At 49.3% G+C, this 23,512-nt stretch overlaps 1 protein-coding gene across 2 annotated transcripts in view; it reads right to left on the bottom strand.

Moving 5' to 3' along the window:
- The window catches only part of POU2F3 (POU class 2 homeobox 3), a 79,350-nt gene that overhangs the window by 34,313 nt on the left and 21,525 nt on the right, over nt 1-23,512 (bottom strand). For both annotated transcript variants that reach the window (XM_086678857.1, XM_086678858.1), the window contains exon 3: nt 14,896-14,930. In XM_086678857.1, coding sequence (XP_086534983.1) covers nt 14,896-14,930 — 35 coding nt within the window. The remainder of the gene's footprint in view (nt 1-14,895; nt 14,931-23,512) is intronic.

Consider the following 23,512-nt stretch of genomic DNA (forward strand, 5'->3'; position numbering starts at 1 on the left):
CACAGAATCGGAAACAGGCTCCAGGCTCTGAGCCATCAGCCCAGAGCCCGACGCGGGGCTCGAACTCACGGACCGCGAGATCGTGACCTGGCTGAAGTCGGATGCTTAACCGACTGCGCCACCCAGGCGCCCCTGTTTTTTCATTTAAAATGTCACTGCAGACAGTGAAAGCTTAGTCCTAAGATGTTATATTACGAATAAGTAAGAGTATTGACACGCAAGATGGAAGGGAGGAAGAAAAAGCCTTTGTGCCAGATAGCAGAGGTCTGTGGCGCCCTTCTGAGAACAGGGGACCTTTGACCTGAGGGATCTTTTAGCCCTGAGAGTCTGTATGTCTCTGACTCACTCCAGATAGAGAGATTCAACCCAAACTTGTCTCCACGGTTGATGAAAAATAGTCACAGTGACATCAGGTGTCATTGGATATTCCCAGCTCCCACTGTTTCCGTTAAACGGCCAGGAGAGGGCAGTCCCAGGAGAGCCACATAACCCACCAAGGGGCATTTGTTAAGGGGCCCGTTCTGGCTTGGGTTACTAGCTTAGCTCAAAGAGTTTAAAACACTGGGTCGGTCAGAGTCCTCTCTGCAGACCCTGGGTCCCCGGAGGGTGGCCCCTAGCACCCCAGCAACCACTGAGCCTCAGCCAACAGCTCCCAGCGCTGGCCAGCAAACTGCGGAGTTGGGAAATATTTACCGGAGCAGACTGGATGGAGCCCATGACATACTCTATTTGCATAAACCCAACAAGCTCACCTTCCTGGGGTAAGGGGTGAGATTTTGTGGATCACTTGCTGAGAAAAAGACGCCAGGAGCAGAGCAGCACGAAGGGAAGAAGGCCCCCGAAAGCAGAGAGATGGGAGTTCATGACACCCAGGACAGAGGGACGGGTGGGTGGGCGGATGGGTTCATGCCAACTATCTCTCAATCCATTTATTTACGAAACATGTACTGAGTGTCTACTCTATTACACTCCTCTACTGTAATAAATAAACCACAGACCCTCTCCTCAATTATTTCACAGTCTGGTTGGGGAGGCAGACCCACTCCCAGTAGAAGCCTGTTGAGATACAGAAGGTGGAGGGGGTGGTCCCAGAGGGCTGCCTGCAGAAGGAGGCATGAAAGCTGATGCCAGGGCTCACTCAAAACAGACTCAAGACGCTTGTGTATACCTGTTCCTCTCTACCTTCAGGACACTTCCATCATCCCAAGGAGGATTCTCATTGATTCTTTTTTTTTTTTTTTTTTAAGTTCACTTATTTATTTTGAGAGAGAGAGTAAGGGAGGGGCAGAGAGGGGGGGGGCGGAGAGAGAGAATCCCAAGCAAGCTCCGCACTGTCAGCACAAAGCCCGATTCAGGGCTTGAACTCGCAAACCATGAGATCATGACCTGAATCAAAATCGAGAGTCAGATGCTTAACTGACTGAGCCACCCAGGAGCCCTGGATTCTCATGGATTCTAATAAGCACCCAGGCAGTACTTAGAAGTCCTTAGGATCTGGGAAAGAGGGGAGCTGAAGCCCTCTTGTGAAGCTGGACTCCCCAGATCCTCTTCCCGCAGAGCATCCTGTTCCCTGCCTGAGCATTCCCGAAGAATCCTGGGTCCTCGCTGAGCTGCCAGGTCCTGGGCAAAGTCCGAACCCCAGGTCCTGCTGTTCCCTGCTCTGCTTTATGCCAGGAAAGTGTCTGTCTCTCCCAGGCCCCTGGGCAAGGCCAAGCTCTGGGAAGTACTCTGCGAGCCAGGAAGCTGCCCTCCGTGTTGCCAGGCTAAGTATAAGGGGAAGTACCAAGTCCTGAGAAAGGAAGTTGGTTCTGGTTCATGTCAGAGAGGAAGAGACTCCTTGCCTCTGGGCGGCTGCACTGCTCCCCCTTCCAGACAGAGCCGTGTTAACCTGTTCTGGCCCGGTGGTTCAGTGGTTCGTGCTCTAGCAACTTGATCCCTCCTCTTCGTGAGGGTCCTGGGCCAGAGCGAGGGGGACTGAAGTACTCTGCCACTGCCCCCTGCAGGAATCAGCGTGTACCCCCAGCGGCTGGGTGTCCAAATCTTTGCAGGCCTCAGTTTACCAGCTACACAAGGGGTCTACAAAGCCTGCTTCCGATCCTTCAGATACACCCCTTCATAGTAATGGGGTAAAGTTTAAACAGCTTTCTTATTATGATCACACAGTTTCTTTTCTTTCTTTCTTTTTTTTTTTTTTTGAGAGAGAGAAAGAGAGAGAGTATGAGCAGGGGGAGAGGGGCAGAGGGAGACAGAGAAAGAATCTTAAGCAGGTTCCATGCTCAGCATGGAGCCCGAAGCAGGGCTCAATGCTGCGGCCCTGGGATCACGAACTGAGCCAAAATCAGGAGTCTGGACGCTCGACCAACTGAGCCACCCAGGTGCCCAGGATCGCACACTTTTCTTTGAAAGATGTCAGCAGAGGGAAAGGCAAGATTAATCTGTAATTTACCTTAAGCAAGTACTATAGATGATGTTTGGTTCTAACTGACTGTAAAAGGGCATTCTTCGTTTGCCTGAAAAGATGTGGTCTAACATTCCTTTAAATAGCAGGCTCTCTTTTGGGAGAAAAATCAGATTTAGTTCACAAACTTTGACTTAAATGTGCATTTCAGGGGCCACCCTCTTAGGTACAGTGAGACATGCCTGTGTTTACCTGGCACAGACCAAGCCTGGCATATTTCTCTTATTATTGAGGTAGCAACGGCATGAGTTAGGTACAAGGACACGGGTAAGAACACTCAGAAGAATCTGAATCTGAGCAGAACTGCCACCTGGAAAAAGGTGAACCCCAGGCTTCCAGAGCCTTCTGAGGGCAGAGCTAAGAAGAAGAGGCACACAGGAGCCAGGCTGACGCGAGATGGGACAGCTGGGACCAATGTTATTGTGACAGCACCAGTAACTCATGTTTATTGAGCATCTACTGTGTCCCAGACACTTTACATTCAAAATCTCATTTCATCCTCCTCCTGACAATGCTGTAAGGTTCGTGCTATTATTTCCCCCCATTTTACAGAGGCAGAAACTGAGGCTGAGAGAAGGTGGAACGACCAGATGACGCAGAGCCTATTGGTAGAGCCAGGATTTGAATCCAGGTCTGTGTGATGCCACAGCTGGACCTCTGACCACGACACTGTCACCTGTAAGCCTCGAAGCAGGGACACCCTGCAGTAGTCTATGCCAACAAAGCCTGTGCTACTTGCGCAGAAGATGCCGGTGCAGGAGAGGGGCTGCTAAGACACAAAAGCAAAACAGGATGTGAACCAAGGATCCTTGGGGGTTGTGAGCCCAGGAGGTTTTTCGTGGCCACGCAGGGCAGAGGGAGGGGAGTCTTGACCCTGGAGAGCAGCGGGGGCAGCTGCGATTCGCAGAATAAGCTGAATTTGGAGACAACAGACCCGTACTGAACACGGTGCCGATTGGCGAGGAGACTCAGAATAAAGGTAAACTGAACAGGCCTCAGCTCCCCACTTAGCCGCAAGTCACTTTACCATTTGAGGCGACTGACCAGGTACATTGGTGTAGCGCCTGAGCCCTGAGGGTGGCCTTCAAAGCCATTCTTGGGCTGGACCAAGAGAAGGAAGTTTGAGATGGAAAAAGTGTATTTTCAGCTGCAGCTGGGAGTCTAGGAGAAGTAATCTCCTGGTAGGGGGCAGAGAGAAATCCGGGTCCCACCCCCTGCCCTGCAGGCACATACACAGGCAAACAGTCCTCTCCCTGCGCCCTTCTCACGCACAGGCCCAGGGAGGCGCTTCTCGTGGGGCCAGGGGAACCCTTCTCCACCCCACCCTTTACCTGGCAACCTTCCCTGGGCCTGCAGATACTATCTCTGTCACCCCAGCTGGCAAGCCGTGGCTGTAAGAGGTCTGCGGGAGCCGATATGAGTGAGAGGACTCTAGAGACGTGGAAAAGTACTGTAGAGATGTCGAACGAGGGGCTCTGGGTAACGTTAGGTCGTGTCTCACCTGCAGGAGAGTGCTTGTACGCTCTCTCTCTCTCCGTCTCTCTCAGCCTAATACAGTGTAGAATCACACAGGCCTGTTGTATATCTGAGCTCCACCTTGGGTAAGTTACTTAACCTCTCTGAGCTATCGTTTAGTTTCCCCAGCTACAAAATGGGAATAATAACGCTTACCTCACCAGGATGGCGTAAGAATTAAGTAACAGCAAATAAGATATAACTCTATGTAAAGCGCCTGGCACCTTCCCCCATCCTCGGTTTGAATCCTGGCTCTAAGCAAGTCCCCTGGGCTCCCCAAGGCTCAGTTTCCTCTTCTGGAAAATGGGGATCACAAAAGCTACTGCCCTGGGTTGCTTTTGGACTTTAAATGAGATACTACTTGCTGAAGAACTCAACCCAGGGTGCTTATTAAGCCGAGGGCTCAGCACATGGTGTCAGCTGCTTCCGTGACTGGGGCCAGATCCAGCTTCCCTGTCAACACCGCTGCTCCGAAATGATTCCCACATGGGGGAGACCTGGCCTTGCTTTTAGTCCCACCAGGGTCTCACCGGTATCCGCCAAAGGCAACTCACCGAGATCTCCAAGGAAAGTCCACCTCTGTATCCCTGCAGAATCAGGGAGACTGGATGCGTGCCTCTGCCTTGCATCCTTGCTGCTCTCCAACCCACACCTGAGCAGAGAGGAGCAGTCTGCACGCCCCGTCTAGAGGCATCCAGGGACTCGTTGCCAGGGCCGGAGCCGGTGCCCCAGAGGGGCTCTGTGGTGGTGTTTGCGCAGCCTGGTGACCAGAGTGTGCTGGGCACAGGCCTCCTGAGAAGCCCCAGCCGCTCCCGCTCCTTATCTGCCTCACTGCCCTGCTCTCAGCAAGGCTCGGTCCATCTAATGCTGGGGCCGCTGCCCCCCGGGGCCGCAGACGCAAAACAGCTGACCACCTGAGCCTCCGGCCAAAGAGCCAAGCTTGGCTGGCAAAGGAAGAGGAATTCGCACCTCTCCAAAAGCAAAGACTCTTATCACCTGCTTCCCACCCAAGCGTGGAGGGGGGCGGGGCTTAGACTGAGTGCTCAGGGATCTCAGAAAAAAAAGTACTCTTCTAGGAGCATCCGTAGTCCATCTAAACGGGTGCACGCCAGGTGCAAGCCCAGCTTAGCAGCCACACAGAGAGAAGAGAGGAAGAGAAAATGATGGGTTCTCATTCACCAGAAAATAATAAGAGCTGATGTTTATTGGTTGCTCACCGTAGGTCAGAGACTATTCTAAGTCCTATATCCTGGCTATAATTAATCCTTGCAACATGCCTAGCAAGTAGGCCCTATTAGTGGTCTCTCATCTTTGGATGAGGAATGTGAGGTCCAGGGCAGCCGATCGGCTCACCCATGGTGACTGATGCCTCCTCCAAAGAAGCAGGGCCGTGGAGGGCGCACAGCCACGCAGATCTGGAGTCCGGCGGGCTTGGCTTTCAACTTGCTTCTGGATGGCGTGATTGTGGGAAAATTCCTTAGCCTCTCGGTGCCTCAGTTTCCTCATCTACAGAACTGGAATGAGCCCGATACCTCACAGGATTGACAGAAGTATTCAATGGAACAACGGACATTTGCATTATAGTAACAGGAGATGATGCATTCGCACTCCGTGCCCGCACACAGGCAGGATCCAATAAATACCATTATTATAGTATTTTGGCTATGGTGGGGAAATCACTCTGGAGAAAGCACTCATACAATCTCACCAGTTATCTCCTGCCTGAAAATTAATTCTGTTGCACGTCTACCTGGTGATTCCACGAACCCAGTTTTATTTCCTCTTCAGGCAGCAATGGCTTACGTAGCCCCTGTTCTGATATTTTTAGGGATGTTTCGGACCTGTCTGCCCCATTGCATAGCAAGTACATTCTCTGAGGGCACAGGCTGCGCGTGTTATTTCTGGGGTGCCTCTTTCTAGTGCTGGGGAGACTCTGTTTCCCGCTCCCTTATATTTCTACGTGCAAGGACTACAGCCACGGGTAATCTTGCGCTCTGCTTCCTGGTGAAAGTGACCTGTTTTCCTGGTGGGTCTAGGTCAGCTGTCCTCGCTGGGGATGACGGGCAACCTGGAAATTGTTTCCTGAAATCAATGGGGCGGTTTTTCTGGCTAATGAGGAGGCTCGATTTGCATGGACTGGGCATGCAAATGCATGAGGAGGCACTCCAGACCTCCTGCAATGCAGAAGACTATACCAAACAAGGGCCACTTGTGTCCATGCCACTTTCATGCAACTTTCAAATGCCCCATGGGACATTTGTGTGTCAGCCAGTAGCCGGCCTAGAGTCACGTGAGCCTAGAACCCAATTTCATTATTCATGCGAGCACAGAGTATCTTTCGCACACTTTTATTTTTTCCTTTCTTTTTGAAGTTAACTTATTGATTTTGAGAGAGGGGGAGAGAGAGAGAGAGCAAGAGTGAGCGGAGAAGGGGCAGAGAGAGAGGGAGAGAGAGAATCCCAAGCAGGCTCCACACCGCCGGGGCAGACCCCCATGCGGGACTCGAGCCCACGAACCGCGAGACCATGACCTGAGCGAAAATCAAGAGTCAGATGCTTCACCGACTGAGCCACCCAGGCGCCCTACTTTGGCACACTTTTAATACACACTGGCTTTTTCCACGGATGCCATTTTCTGTATAAATGAAGGAAAGATTTTTATCTTATTTTGCTTGGACCTGTATTGAGAGTTGTTTAACAACGTTTTGGAAAATCTTGGCTTTTGAGCTGCCGGTAGAACATACAGATATCTGTCTGTATTTGTGTCTGTCACGGGGCACAAGCATCCTACTATCTCGCTAAACATGCCAGGGGAGTATGCACAAAGATTTCCTTGCTGAAATACATATTATTTTATTTTAAATTACTTCTCATTCTTTTAAAATCAGAGCATCTTGTTGATGCTTATTTATGTCTTCTATAAATTTCATTCTAGGATATTAAAGGAGCTTTACAGAATCCTTATTACAAGGGACATTGGGTCTGGTAAAGCTGAGGACAAGTTGCATTTTAATTTTTTTTTTTTAATGTTTATTTTCGGAGAGAGAGACAGAGACAGAGAGCAAGCTGGGGAGGGGAAGAGAGAGAGGGAGACACAGAATCGGAAGCAGGCTCCAGGCTCCGAGCTGTCGGCACAGAGCCCGACACACGGGGCTTGACCCCATGAACTGTGAGACCGTGACGTGAGCCAAAGCCGGACGTTTCACTGACTGAGCCACCCAAGCACCCCCGGAACAAGTTTTAGAAGGAAGTGAATGTCTGGGGGTTAGTCCCTTCTGGTCCCTCTTTTCAGACCTGCCTATTGGCTAGAAGGGTACTATAAGGTTTGTTCTCTATCACCTCTACCTATGCCGGGGGGTTGTATTTAATTCTTTGAAAGCCCACTGTGGCCTTGCAGCAAAACCATGTCCCCAACCACAGTTCTGTCAGGCTCCAGGGTCTATTTTTCAATTGCTTTGGTACCTCAGAGGGGAAAAAAAGGAGGGATATTATGTATCAAGACTTTCAACCCACCCTTACTGCCTGGGGTTGAGCAAAATGAGGTTCGCCGGCTCCTCGGCCTCTTTTCTCCCTTAGCTTGACCATCCCCCCATCCCCCCATCCCCCCCAAATCCTGTCTCCACTTGGAAGCACGGAACCAGAGCTGAGTGCTGCCGCAGATGGAAACAAGTGTCAGAGGACCGACAGTCTTCCCATCCTTAACGTCCATTCCCCAAGGTCTCGCAGGGAGATCTCAGAGCCTCCCTCTGGCTCCCTGGGTCCCTTACCCCTGCCTGGCTCTACGTGCCTGCCCAGCTTTTTGAGACTCACAGAACCAGCCCCATTGGCATTATTATCACGGTGCAGGGGATCTCCCTCTCCTCCACAGCCTCCTCCGCTGCGCTTTCTGTCCCACTGGCTAAGAGCTCCTATGGGCAGGGCCCATGTTCTAGTCCCCTCTGACTCCTTACTACCCAGCTAAGTACAGGTCTGTGGTATGAGATGGTCGAACTTGGTCAATTAGCTCCTTCCCTTGCCCTCTGGTGCTCGGCTCCTATGATGCCTGTTCTCCTGAGACTGCTGCCTGAGTGTCCAGGGGAGAGGGCTCACATGCGACCACTGCAGACCCTCACTTGCCAGCCTGAGAGCCTGGTCTGGCCTTCCCTGTGTTCCCCTCATGGGCCCCTCTGGAGAAGCCTATCATTCTGGACCCTCGCAGACCTTCCCTTAGGCTGAATTTTGTTGATTTTATAATTTTTTAAAAATGTTTATTGAGATACAGCGTGTGCAGGGGAGAGGCAGAGAGAGCGGTGGGGGAGACACAGAATCGGAAGCAGGCTCCAGGCTCCGAGCTGTCCACACAGAGCCTGACGCAGGGCTCGAACTAATGAATCGTGAGATCATGACCTGAGCCGAAGTCGGACGCTTGACCGACTGAGCCACCCAGGCGCCCCTGAATTTTGCTGATTTTAGAGAAGATGCCCCATGGAGCCAACTGAACACTACAAATCAACACATACCAGGAACTGCCAGAGAACCATGGTAGTTCACGTTCAAGAAAATAACGAAGAAAAATCCCATCCCATTTAAAGCTAACTGCTATCCGGGGGCACGCTGGGGTCACTGCTCTGGGCTGGCTGGCGTGGGAAAGTCATATATTGGCGCAGGTGGGCTGAAAGCCATCAAGCCTAGGGCTGAGAGAAAACCCCAGGTCACGGATTCTCCACTTTGGTGGCAGGAAGCTTAGGGACAAGGATACCTGCCAACTTGCTTCTGATATCCTTCTGGCCTCAGAGAACTTTTGGAGTCTTCCGGCAAGGTGGCATTCAACAACATACATGGAAACGTCGCTCTGATCCACCTGGTGGAAACTCATGGCCCAGGACATGAGGGATTCAGAACAGCTTGAGGCCTCCTAGGTGCGCACCTGCCACTGTGGGCTCTCCAACCCCCGGAAGCTGGTTCTACTTCCCGACGTCCTTCTGAAGCTAGCTGTTGGTCCGAAGAGCAGGGAATGGAAACGGGGTCCTCTGGGCTCCTGAACTCAGTGACAGGGCACCCAGCCCCTCTACTCTCTTGGACGAGTCCTTCTCCTCTTCTGACCACACCTTCTAGTTGGGTCTGCCCTCTGTCCATGTTCTCTCATTTCTGTCACCTATGCTGATGGCATCTCCTATCCCTCCCCAGGCCCACACCCAAGGTCTCCATCATCCCCCAAAGCCTTCCTTTCACACCGTCTCCATTTTAAGCCAACACCCCACCCCTTTGTCGCCTCATGTCCATATTTCCTTCATCTCCTTGATTCCAACTTGTCCCCCGGCTACAGCAATCTGGCATCTGCTCTTACCACGGCCACCACCATAAGGCCATTGCTGCTCTTGTCACTGACAAACCAGAACCTGTTTTCAGGCTTTGGGCTCTACAGACACTGGGGCCTGTCCCCCCTGTCATGAAAATCTCTCCTTTGTGGGTGTGGTTATCCTCCTGTCCCCCTGACCATTCCTTCTTCTTCTTGTCCACAGGCACCCACTCTTCTGTCCCTTTACGTGTTTCTTCTGTGGGTCTTCCCAGGATCCCCATCCCATTCTGCATACCACGTCAGGGGACCTCACTGCCTCCCACCATTTCAGTTAACATGATTCCACGGTGACTCCCTGATATGCATCCTGACCTGTGCCCCAGGCTCCGGATCCCAACTTCTCACCCTGTATCGGTACCTGTAGCCCATCATCTGTCCCTTCCTCCTCCTTCTACCATTTGGACATACTTGCTCCAGCTCCTGGCCTCTTGATCTCTGCTTGCAGTCCCTCTAATGCTTAGCATCCCGAGCTAGAAACCCAGGAATCGTGCTGGTCTCTTCCTATGTCTTTGCTCTCTGCGTCCAACCTGTTGCCCCAATCCTCTTGATGTTCTATCAGATCTCGCTCTTGAACTTGGTTCTCTCCACGCATGCTGACATGATCATAAGAATAGCAAACACTTATACAGCACATACGTTCTAGACCCTTGTCGAAAAGGTACACACCCTCTCATTTAACCGTCACAACAACCTCGTGAGATAGGTACCGTTATTCTCCCCTTTTTCCAGAAGAGAAGGTTGATTTTTCTTAATGTTTTTATTTATTTTTGGGAAAGAGAGAGAGAGAGAACACACATGGGAGAGGGGCGGGGGGGGGGGGGCGCGTAGGGGATCCGAAGCAAGCTCTCTGCTGACAGCAGAGAGCCCAACGTGGGGCTCAAGTTCACAAACCATGAGATCATGACCTGAGCCGAAGTCAGACACTTAACCAACTGAGCCACCCAGGTGCCCCTCCGGAAGAGGAGATTGAGATTCACATAGAAAGTGAAGAATTTGTTTACGTTTATTTATTTATTGAGAGAGAGAGCGCGCGTGCACAGAAGGGTCAGAGAGAGAGGGAGACAGAATCCCAAAGCAGGCTCTGCATTGTCAGCGCAGAGCCCTATATGGGGCTCAAACTCACGAACCCTGAGCTCATGACCTGAGCCAAAGTCTGATGCTTAACCGACTGAGCCACCTAGGTGCCCCAAAGGTGAAGCATTTGCCCCAGGCCACACAGCCAGGATTCTAACCCAGGCAGTCATCTGTGTTCGCGTGCTTGACCTCTTCGCCATAATCCCTCTCCTTAGCTTTGCCTGCTTCTTCCTACAACAGCAACATACCATCAGGCCTCTCCTTTGTCCCTCCTTCCCTCCTCACCCACCCCCCCTCTAATGCCCTTCCATTAAATGAGACTAGTCACCCTGGAAAATGCCTAGTGGCTCCCTACTGCCCACAGGAGAAAATGCCTTGCTGGGCGTTCAAAGTTCTTCACAGCCCGGCCTGACCCACAGTCCTGCCTTCACCACCCACCATCTGGGCCCATGCTGATCTTCTCACACTTGCCCTGAAGCCAGGCCTTTTTGCAAGTGAGCCCTCACACTCACCGTCTCCTAGGCCTAGAATATTCTTGCCGCCCTACTCTGCCAGTCAAACGTCCTGCTCTTCCCTTGGCCACCCGCTTCAGACCTCATCCCCTTGGTGCTGTGCTCAGGCGGTATCCAGGAGCTCACGGAGCCACGGCATAATTCTGCAGTTTGTCTCCTTACTCACGACACCCTCTCGCTCACGCTTAGGAACGACCAGTTCTTCAAAGAATGAACGATCGGCCGCCGATCCAGGCTGCTGGGTCCTTCTGCCTCTGCCCCTAAATTTCCAATGATTCTTTTCACTGGATCACACAAAATCGTAACAACTGGACAGATTTCATGGGACTCAGTTCTCCCCCACCCCTCTCTACAGCTCAGGGTGAAGAGCTGGACACCCTCCTCCCTATTTCTTTTCAAAGAAAAAAAGCGAAAGGAGGGTGGGAGTCAAACCAACCAGTCAGAACAGGGCATGAGAAAAATGAGGGAACGGAACAGACAGACTGCGGGAGCCTGAGAGATCACCTCGCGCAGACTTCTTTATCTTATCCGAGAGGAAACCGCGGCCCGGAAAGATGGAGAGGTTTGTATAAAGGACAACAAGTCCGGCTCCCTGTCTGGGGATCTGGCCTTAACCTCTTGCCTTTCCACTCGCTTGTCTTCCCTAGGGAGCGCAGAGGGAGCTCAGAGTGGCGCTGCTTCTGGGTCCCTGGATCTTCCCACAACTATCCCCCAACCCCGCTCAGGCGGCTTTCCTGGGACCAGGAAGTTAACAGATTCAGCGCAAAACTTCCTGATGAGCCAATGTCCCTTGCTCCTGCAGCTACAGGACTGCCCTCTGGCCAGTCCTGACTGCAACTCCCAGTTGCAACAGCTGGCTTGAGGCTTTCCAACCTGGGCTTCACCGAGGGCAGTGGCTCATCCTTTGCTCTCCTGTGTCTGCCAACCCCTTCTCTGTCCCATACCGGCCGCTCCTACGCAACCGCTCTTTCTTCCCTTCCCCACACCCTCCGCCAGCCATTTCCTCCCAGTTAGTCACCGTGAGGTCATGCTCAGCCTCTGGCTCCCAGGCCTCTCCCTGAGGACGGTGTGTGTGCCGGGGGAGGAGAGAGACCGTAGGGGAGGATGTAGCAAGGCATCAGGGGAAAAATGGGCTCTGGAGTCAAAGGGATGGGAGTTCGAATCCTGGCTCTGCCAGCTGGTCAGTCATGTGACCTTTGGCCAATTATCTACTCTCCCAAATCCTTTGCCAAAAAAAACGGGGGGGGGGGGTGGCTGCCGAGGAGGCACCGTCCTCTCCTGTCTGGTGGGGATGGTAACGCTTGTAAGGAGCCCAAAGTGCCTCACGTCGAACTTGGATGTTGGTTTACTTCCCCCTCACGGTGAAGCGTGCAGGTGGCCTGGAGACCCCGGGTGCCCACCTGGAGGCCTGCAGGCGAGCTCGTGTGAACGTGAGGCGGTGGGGCTAGGTATCTGATGGCTTCAAGGGACAGAGTGACACGTAGCAAGGAGGGGCCTTGTGGGGCCCACGGATGTGTACGCTCGTGAGCAGAGGGCTCCAGCATGAGCGTGTAAAGGAGTGTGACCAGGCTGAGCCTCTTTCTCCAAAACTCCCCCCTTCTTGAAAGGAAAGATATGTCATGTCCATTCTTATCAGTAATGAGAAATCCAAAAACCCTTTCCAGGGGAGGGAGGGAGGGAACAACCCACCCCGTGGGGCTCATCTAAGCAGAGGAGACTCAAGGCCCACTCCTGTCAGAAGCCAGCAACTGTCTCCCGACTGGTGGAGAAGTCACACCCCAGGAGATGTTCAAAGGGTCAGGGGCCTCTCTGCAGGCTGCCTAGGGCCAGAGGGGCTGTCCCCCAGCCTCGTCCCAAGCACGAGGGTTTCTCAAGCTTCCGAAAGATCACACAGGCAGCCAAACCCACCAGGCCTGTGGAGCAGGCCACCTCCAAACTGGGCTGGTGTGGTCATATCTCGGTGTGGAATGGGCCCCTCCCATGCATCTTCTCCAAGGGCCTTGGACAGTGAGACGTGGGCCCCAGGCTGCCATCCTGAGTCCTCAGGGTGGAAAACATAGGGCACACGCCACATCCCAACGTGCTTAGGACTCTCCTTCGGGATCACAGAATCCTTGGGAATCTCCTCCGTCCTCCTGCCCTTAAAGCAAACCTGGCAAAACCATCCCTTAGAGAAGAATCTGTCTCCCATTTAAAGACCAGGGGTGAGAAGCTGATTCTGCTATCTTTCCCTTGGCCGTTCCGGTGTTTAATCAACCAGGTTGGTGGCAATTTCTTCCTTGAGGCTGTCTCTTTAACTGAAGGCTCTTTCTGTTTCAGGCCTCAAGTTCAGAGAGTCGTTAGCAAACTTCCCCAGCGAACAAAATGCACAAAAGTGACTGCCTACCAGGTTTTGGCCGACGACTCCAGAGTATTCCTCTCTCTGACCACGAGGGATGCACCCAGAAAGGACCCAGCCCTTTAGAAAACGTTAGTAGTGGCTTCAAATCACGCTCGAGATAAAGGAGAACATATGCCTGAGTCTGCTCTCCAGTCCCACCCCAGGCTGCCACCTAAACTTGGACGGAGTATATCAGAGCAGGAGGGGGCCCGTGATTATCCGATGCACCTCCACATTGGGATTGTCTTCCCTTCCAACCCACTCTTCTCTGCCTGACAAACTCCTACTCACCCTTTAGAGCCAGATTCAAGTATCACCTCCTCTGTGAAGCCTGCCCTGAGCTCCCAGGAAGAATGAACTCTTTGCATTTCTGGTTGACACACTTTCTACATACTTGTAGTGAAGCAGGGATGCGAGCGTATAATTATTCCCTTAGGAGTCTCTCTCTGCTCCTCCCTCCGCCTCTCCTTCTCTCTCTCTCTTCCACTCCCCATACTAGACTATAAATAAGCTTCTTCAGGGCAGAGACCACGTCTTAATTTTTTTTGTGTTCCGACACCCGGCATGGTACACAGGCGCCCCACGCCGCCCCCCGCCCCCGGCAAATGGAATAAATTAATTTTTTTTGTTTATTTATTTATTTTGAGGGAGAGAGAGAGAAAATGCATGAATGGGGGAGGGGCAGAGAGCGAGGAGAGAGCGAGAATCCCAAGCAGGCTCTGCACCGTCAGCAAGGAGCCCAACTCGACTCGTGGCTTGAACCCATGAACCATGAGATCATGACCTGAGCCAAAGTTGGACACTTAACCAACTGAGCCACCCAGGTGCCCCGGAATAAATTAATTTTTCAGCTGACCCCACCTTAGCTTTCCTCCCCCCAACATATCCTCCCACATCTGCTCTGACATCACACCCTGTCCTGGTCCTCTCCCCTAGTCCCGCCACCAGCCCCTGATCTCAAGGGGAAAGTCATCCCCCCCCCAGCTCCATCCTTCCGTTTACACACCACAGCCTGCAGTCTGTCCAACACCACCTTCCCACCCCTGAAGCTCCTCCCCTGCCATGACTAACTCGAACCCCACCCGACTTGGTTTTCTTTAAAGGCGCCAAGCTTGTCTACATCGTCCCACTGAGCCAGGCTCGATACTCCGTCCTGGGCTCTTTTGTTCTGTTCCCCCCCTGTCCTGTTCCTTCTCTTCTCCTTTCAATCCCTGAGGAACCCAGGTACCCCATCTTTTGTCCTCCATGAATTCCTCTCCGCACAGTTGGTCCACACCCACAGGCTCGCTCGAGAGTCAACTGAGGCTAAGCTGGGACAGGAAGAGAGCTGACATCTTGCTTCTGCACCACACCAGGCCTATGCTTATTCCTCAATAATTGTCTCCACTTGTCAGCACTCTTTTGAGGGGAGAGTGAAGAGGAGACCCCAACATTGGATTATGGATTGGGGGAGGGGTGGACACAAAGGCTCTTTATAGGACCCGTCTAAGCCTGAAAGCTGAGTCCATAAATAAACACCCTCAAACTTGATATAATCTTTATATCTCCTGCACCTGATGAAGTATAAGTACCCCCCCGCTCCCAAACATTTATAAAGGTTTTCTTCTGAAAATCCTTACCTGCCTGTTGAAATCTAGGCCATTTCGATCATTTCCTGAAAGAGATAAAAACAAAAACATGAATTGCTAGCAGGACTGGAACAGATAGAAGGTTGGGAAGGAATGGGGATGTTGGGAAGGGCTTGTCTATATTTTGAAAAAGAACCCCCGTTTCCCCCGTGGCCAGGATCCTCCACTTATCCTGTTTCCTGGAGGCGTCTTTGGAACATCTCCTCCAGGGAGGTGAACAACCAGGAAGACTGACTTGTCAGAGGTCACAAAGAGTCAACTGGGATTGAAATTGCCATCCCGGAGACATCCACTCCCTCACACAGAGATATGGCCTACGCTTTTGTGGCTAAGCCAGGAATGACCAGCCACGGGTCCGAATGGAGCTGCCCTAAGAGGTTCCTCCACTATCCCAGCCCTCCTGGGGTGATGGCATCTAAGTCATGCCAGGTAGACAGGTGTCTGTTCTGGTTTTCTCCCCTCCAGCTTTCCTTTCTTGTTGGCTTGTCTCTTCTCTTTTATAATAAATGTTGGGTTGAACAAGTAAAAATGTATGCTTAATAGAGAAATATATGTGGGACAGAAAAAAGTATAAAGTAGCAGAAAAAGTCACTCTGCTGAGAGGCAGCTGTAATTAATATTTGGGTATACATGATGGTCTGTTTTTATACTTGTTTTTCCTCATTCATATTCACCACTCTGTATAAATTTTACTCTGCTTTTTCCAGTGAACATCATTAATATTTCCCCTATACTATTAAGGAGCATCACAAATCTCTTTTTCTCCTATGCTTGCAAACGTCATTTTTAATGGTTCCCTAATATTCCTTTCTGTGGACCATAATTTGCTTAAACATACACCTATTGTTAGGGGGCTTGCTTCCACCGTTAGCTACAGTAACAGTTTCCCTCTCCTATAACTCTATGGTAGGAACCACCAAACAAGCTTCCTTTGTGCCCCAATCGCTCTGTAATAGCAAGAAAAATGACTATTTACTAAATACATACACTCAGAGCCTAGCACTGAGCCTAGTACATAACAGGAGTTCAAAATATACTGGTTGAATCAAAGAATAAATGCACAAGTGAGTGAATTCAGAACTTCCCATCAGAAAATTCTGCGTTTCATTAGCTTAGGAATGGAGTCCCAGTTTCTTAGCTCAATGTATAATTCCCCATGTGACTTTCCCTCATAATCCCACCTCACTCCCCCCTGCCCCCACCAGGTATCCTGAGCTCAGGTGCAAATACACCAAGGCTATCTTGTTTCCACGCCTCTGTGCACTGCGCCCTTTTGCAGAATCAGTCCCCCTCCGCTCTGGACTCCAGGAGCCCTAGCTACCACCACATGGCCCATCCAAAGACCACTCCTTCTTTGTCTGTGTGCTTCTCTCTCCCGCTGGCCCATGAGCTCCTTGAAAATGGGGACATGACAAGAAAGGCACACTGTGAGACGTGGAGTGACCTCTGGATAGCAGCCTGACCTTGGGATCAATTAAGAGGATATATAAAATCTGCAAAGGGGTGCTAAAGGTAGGAAGGGCCCACAGACTGAAAGTGGTTGTGCATAGAGAGGCAGACTTGAAGGCAAAGTTGCTTTTATCCTTTTTTTTTTTTTTTGATTGAGGTATAACTGACATATAACATTATGTTAGTTTCGGGTGTACCACGTGATTCACTACCTGTATACACGGTGAACCGAGCACCACAACAAGACCGAGTGATATTCATCACCATGTATAGTGACACATTTTTTTTCTCGTGATGAGAATTTTTAAGGTCTACTCTCTTAGCAGCTTTCAAACATGCAATGCCGGATTATTAACTATAGTCACCATGCTGTCCATTACATCCCCAGGACTTACTTGTTTTACAACGGGAAGTTTTGTTTTGAACCTCTTTTACCCATTTCACCTATCCCACCCCTCACCTCTGGCAACCACGAATCTGTTCTCTGGATCTACGAGCTTGTCTTTTGGTTTTTTCGTTTGCTTGCATTTTAGATTTCACGTACAACTGAGATTATATGGTATTTGTCTTTCGCCGTCTGATTTATTTCACTTAGCATAGTGCCCTCAAGGTCTATCCATGTTGTCACAAATGGCAAGATTTCATTCTTTTTTATGGCCGGATAATATTCCATTATATATATATTACAATATATGTTTAGTACATATATTATATATTTATTATATATTATATTGTTGCTTACATATTTTATTTTTATATTTATTATTATATAAAACTTAGGGGCCCCTAGATGGCTCAGTCAGTTGACTTCAGCTCAGGTCATGATCTCACAGCTTGTGGGTTTGAGCCCCACGTCGGGCTCTGTGCTGACCGCTCAGAGCCTGGAGCCTGCTTCAGATTCTGTGTCTCCCTCTCTCTTTGTCCCTCCCCTGCTCATTCTCTGTCTCTGTCTCTCTCTCTCTCTCTCAAAAAAAATAATTAATTAAATACAATATAAAATATTATATATATACATATACACACATATATTAATAGTATATTATATATTATATATATTATATATTATACAGTAATATTATATATACATATATATGTATATATACACATGTACACATATGTACACGTATACATACACATATGTACACATATACATATGTACATATATATGTATATATATGTGTATATATAATATTTCTCTACTTATTCATCTGCCAGTGGGCACTTAGGTTGTTTCTATCTTAGCTATTGTAAATAATACTGCATTGAACATGGGGGTGCAGATATCTTTTCGAATTAGTGTCTTCATTTTCTTTGGATAAATACCCCAAGGTGGAAATGCTAGGTAATCAGGTAGTTATGTATTTTATTTATTTTTTAATATATATATACATATTTTTTGATGTTTATTTATTTTTGAGAGAGAGAGAGACAGAGCATGACCAGGGGAGGGGCAGAGAGAGAGGGAGACACAGAATCTGAAGCAGGCTCTAGGCTTTGAGCTGTCAGCACAGAGCCCGACTCAGGGCTCAAACTCACAAACTGCGAGATCATGACCTGAGCCGAAGTCGGATGCTCAACCAACTGAGTCACCCAGGTGCTCCTGTATTTTATTTTTTGAGGAGCTTTTATCTAAAAAAAAAAAAAAATCCTTTCATGACATTGTAAAATAGGCCTAATAAGGACTAATTTTAAAATCTGACAAAAGAACAACTTCATTCATTGAACAAGCATTTACTCAGTACCCTCAAGGCACCAGGCACTGTTCTAGGCACTCGAACCACAGCACTGGAGAAGACAGATGGAAGTCCCTGACTTCTTTTCTAGTTGAGGAGACATAAAAGGAATGGGAAAACAAATCCATAACTTCCTTCGGAGATAGTTACAGTGGAGAACAATAATACACGGTCAGGGGAAGAGTCTGTCAGAGGCTGTTCCTAGGCAGGTGGTCTGGGAAGGCCACTCAGGGGACCTCATGCTTTCATTGAATGGGGCAAAGACCCAACCTTTCCAAGGTCTCAGGACGATCATTCCAGACACGAGTATTAGGGCCTAAGGCAAGAGCAGGCTTGCATGGGCTGAGGAATAGTAATGAAGCTGGCATGGGTGAAGAATGGGGTAACCAGGGGCAAGATGACGTGGCTCTGGCAGACAGGTCACGGTGGAAGCTTCAGCTCTCACCCAAGGACAATGGGAAGTGATGCAGGGTTGAGCAGAGGAGTAACACTGCAGGTGTTCGAACCCACGGCGATGGGCTGGTAGGGGGTTGGAGAGCAGGGAGGAAGACCAATTGAGTGTTATTGCAGTGGCCCAGGGGAGAGAGGGCGGCAGGGTGCGTGGGACAGTAGCAGTGGAGGTGGTGAGAAAGGCCTGGATTTAGAAAGCATTTTGAACTGATGGCTGACAGGACCGGCAGATGGATGGGAGGTGTGGTTCAAGGAACGGAGAAGAATCAAAGATGATTCCTAGGGTTTGGGCTTTCTTGACGGGATCAGTGGTGGTGCCATTACCTGAGATGGGGGTAATCAGGGAAGGGGAGGTCAGTGGTAGGGAATCAAAAGCTACATTTTTGAACGTGTTAAGTTTGAGATGCCAACTAGGTATCCCAGGAGAGGGGGGGGGGAAGTGAGTTTGGACTCAGGAGAGGTGTGGGGTCAGAAGTATAAATTGGGTAGTTATCAGCATAAAGGTGGTACTTAAAGCCATAGGACTCAGTGAGGTTACAAAGGAACTGAGTCCAGATGAAGAATAATAAAGTGGTCAAGGTCGGCATGAAGAGGGGAAGCCAGCAAAGGAGACTGAGAAAAAGTGAGCACTCGAGTAGGAGGAACCCCGGGCAAGTATGGTGTCTGGAAGACAAGAGGGGAAGATGTTTCCAGAAGGAGGTAATACCAAAATGAGAGAAACGGTGGAGGGCCAAGACAGTTGGCTTGGAGGAGGTCATCAGTTTTGGGGACAATTAAAAAAGGCCTTTGGGGCGCCTAGGTGGCTCAGTCGGTTGAGCGTCTGACTTCGGCTCAGGTCACGATCTCACAGTTCAGGGGTTCGAGCCCCGCATCAGGCTCTGTGCTGACAGCTCAGAGCCTGGAGCCTGTCTTCGGATTCTGTGTCTCCCTCTCTCTGCCCCTCCCCTGCTCATGCTCTGTCTCTCTCTGTCTCAAAAATAAAAAATAAATAGTAAAAAAAAAAAAAAAAAAAAATTAAAAAAAAAGTTCTTTGCTTCCGATTTCTGCGAATGCAATTATCGTGTTGTTTATGAGATCCACAAAATGCAAAAGATGAGCAAGCAGAATTCAGAGATTAATTTTAAAACCCACCAGCCAACAAAATTAACAACTGCTCTTGCCCGGAAGGTTTGCCATGGCCTTCTCAAGAGGCCTCTTCTCATGAGGATGCCTCTGCTGCCCTTGGAGCCTGGCGAGAACATTTCTCCTTCTCATCAAATTCATTCTTACCTGCATCAGTATCTCTGCCTCATCTTCTTTGAATCCCAGGTCAACTGAGTGAGGTCCCTGGGCTGGCCAGGCCCTCCCAGGAGACGGGCCCCATGACACTCCAGCAGAGCAGAGTGTCTGAGCTGAGCCATATGTAGTAAGGGCTAGCTCCCCAAAGCGATTCCTGTTCTGATTCTGAGCCCATTGCTAATGTTGTAGATTGAGAGATGACGGTGAGCCATTCCCAGGACTCAGTTTATTCATTTTTGACACAGTGAGGAAGCTGCTGCTCTTTCACAGAGAAAGGAGGGGATGTAATTACCATATTATGTGAGAGAGTGGTCCACAGTCACCAGGAACTTATCTGATACCCCTTTGTGATGCCCTGTGGAGGAGCAGGAGGGCGTACTTGGAAAACAGTCCCGGACTTGAAGTCAGAAAACTAAGGTTCAAGCCTTGGCTACATCACTCCTGAGCTGTGTGAGTTTGGTCGAGGCAGGCAGCCCCACAGCCTCCGCCTTCTCGATGGCAAAATCAGGTCATAATCCCCTCTCCACCCGTTTTCCGGGAATATAGTAAAACTCAAGTGAGATAAAGCTGGTGACCGTGCCCGGTGACCTGGGAGGCGCTACCCAGGTGTAGACCTGGGCTCCAGACATCCTGGGCCATTCCTCGATCAGGCTGAGCCTGGTCCTATGTTAGGGACTTTGCACATGCTGTGCCCTGCTCTCCCTAGAAAATATACTCTTGTCCTCCGAGACCACACTCCAATGTCACATCCTCCGTGAAACTTACCCGAAGCAAAATAAGGGATTTTGTCTGTATTTCTGCATCGCTTATTCATACCTCTTATCGCACATATCACATTTTTAGACCCGGTGGTTCCTGTGTCTGTTTCCCTCATGAGATCATGAGCTCCCAGAGGCCAGCATTACTACAGTTCAAGTGCCTAAAAGTGTCCAACACAAGGTAGGTGCCGAACGACCATGTGTTTGATCCAGATTGCCAAGAAACTGCTCCCAAAAGAAATCTTTGATTCTGACCTGAGAAAATCATAGGTGCCACCACCTGCTGAAACCTCAATGCATCTTATTTCCAAGCCCTGGCTCCCTCTTTGGAAGGTGGCAGCTACTTGCAAAAAAAAAACAAAAACCAAGAAACAAAAAACAAACCCCAAAAAAACAAAGAGGGACAGACACACAGAAGGAAGAGTTGGAAGGAAGGACACTGATGTCCAAACTCAGAGGGGAAGCACCTTACAGAGGACACACAGCCCCGGAGAACTTGAATCAAGACCAAAGCTTGATTTCTCAACTCCTAGACTCGTACAGTGTTCCCGGTAAAGGCACTGTATGGGATGCCTGGCTGGCTCAGTCAGTACAGCATAGGACTCTTGATCTTGGGGTCATGAGTTCAGCCCCACGTTAGGTGTAGAGCTTACATCAAAAAAAAAATACGCTGCATCCAGTGTCCAACACAGACAAACCAAGCATTTGCCTTTGATCAATGGCTTAGGCAAATAAATAGGTTGGATGCTGATTGAGTTTGGAAGTGATTCAAGGCAGAGTGGGAGACTAAATACAGAAAACTGGATGATAGAATCAGGATTGGAAAATATTTTGGCACTTTCTAAGAAGAAGCCGAAACCAAAAGGTAAAATGTAACAGGAATAAATGCAAAGCCCTGCACTTAGGTTTGAAAAAATCAAGTGTAGGGGGGCCTGCGTGGCTCAGTCGGTTAAGTGTCCAACTCTTTTTTTTTTTTTAATTTTTTTTTAACGCTTTATTTATTTTTGAGACAGGGAGAGACAGAGCATGAACGGGGGAGGGGCAGAGAGAGAGGGAGACACAGAATCTGAAACAGGCTCCAGGCTCTGAGCCGTCAGCACAGAGCCCGACGCGGGGCTCGAACTCACGGACCGCGAGATCATGACCTGAGCCGAAGTGGGCCGCTTAACCGACTGAGCCACCCAGGCGCCCCTAAGCGTCCAACTCTTGACGTCAGCTCACGGTTCGTGAATTCGAGCCCTGCATCGGGCTCTGTTCTGACAGTGCAGAGCCTGCCTGGGATTCTCTCTCCCTCTCCCTCCACCCCTGCCCCGCTTGTACTCTCTCTCTCTCTCTCTCTCTCAAAATAAATAAACTTAAAAAATGATTAAAGAAAATCAACTGTATATATAAAAGACAGGGGAGATTGAATTGTACTCTTAGAAATGGTTAAGATGGTACATTTTATCTTTAAATTTTAGTTTTAAGTTTTATATGTTTTATTACCTCAATAAAAATGAAAAAGAAAAAACTAAAAATGTTTTTAAATCAGGAATTCTGTTTAAAATACTTTAGCCCAGGGGTGCCTGGGTGGCTCAGTCGGTTGAGCGGCCGACTTCCGCTCAGGTCAAGATCTCGCGGTCCGTGAGTTCGAGCCCCGCGTCGGGCTCTGTGCTGACCGCTCGGAGCCTGGAGCCTGTTTCAGATTCTGTGTCTCCCTCTCTCTCTGACCCTCCCCCGTTCATGCTCTGTCTCTCTCTGTCTCAAAAATAAATAAAGGTTAAAAAAAATAAAAAAATAAATAAATAAAATAAAATACTTTAGCCCAGAAATCTACTTTTCTACTTCACATGGGCAGTCCACTAAAGTCGACAAATTGCACAAAGTTATACCCAACTATGAGACTATTTACTACATATGATCTAGCAATCCCACTTCTGGGTATTTATCCAAAGAAAATGAAAACATGCTATCAAGGAGATATCTGCACTCCCATGTTTACTGCAACATTATTCACAATAGCTACGGTATGGACACAACCTAAGAGTCCATCAATGGATGAATAGATAAAGATATTATTTACACACACACACACACATGCACACACACACAGAGGAATATTACTCAGCCATGAGAAAAGAGGAAATCCTGCCATTTGTAAAAACATGGATGGAACCTGTAGACATTATGCTAAGTGAAAAAAAGAGAAATACAAATACTGCGTGGTATCACTTATATGTGGAACCTCAAAACAATGTTTTTAAAGAGTCAAACCTACAGAAACAGAGCGTGAGAGTAGAAAAGTAGGGGGGTGGGGAGGATCGGGAGAGGTTGGTAAAAGGGTACAAACTTTCGGCTATAAGAGGATGAAGTCCAGGGGTGCCGGGAACACTTGCCTTTAGGTGAAGCCTTCTTTGTAGCATTGCCATGAGAATTAACTATGAGATTCATTTTGAGTGTAATAATGGTATTGTAAGTAAGAAGGAAAATGTCCTGTTTTACAGATGCATCCTTGCCACATCTAGGGTGGAACTGCTATAATGTCTATAATTTACAAGAAAATATTCCAGCAGCAAGAAAGGCAGAAATTTGGGGCCCCTGGGTGGCTCAGCAGTCAGTTAAGCATCTGACTTGGGCTCAGGTCACGATCTCATGGTTCATAAGTTCAAGCCCCGCGTCAGGCTCTGTGCTGACAGCTCAGAGCCTGGAGCCTGCTTGGGATTCTGTGTCTCCCTCTCTCTCTCCCCCTCCCCTGCTCACATTCCGTCTCTCTGTCTCAAAAAATAAACATTAAGAAAACAATTTTTAAAGGGCAGAAATGTGATGGTTGTTGAGAGTAGGCAGTGAGTAGACGGGGGTTCGCTGTGTATTCATCTCTATCGTCGTGTGTGTTTGAAAATGTCCACAATAAACATCGTTCGAAAATGGAAAAAGAAAAAAAAAATGCCTCAGAAACAAGTG

The sequence above is a fragment of the Puma concolor genome, chromosome D1, assembly GCF_028749965.1.
Source record: "Puma concolor isolate L17-30 chromosome D1, mPumCon1.1.hap2, whole genome shotgun sequence".
Classification (NCBI taxonomy): domain Eukaryota; kingdom Metazoa; phylum Chordata; class Mammalia; order Carnivora; family Felidae; genus Puma; species Puma concolor.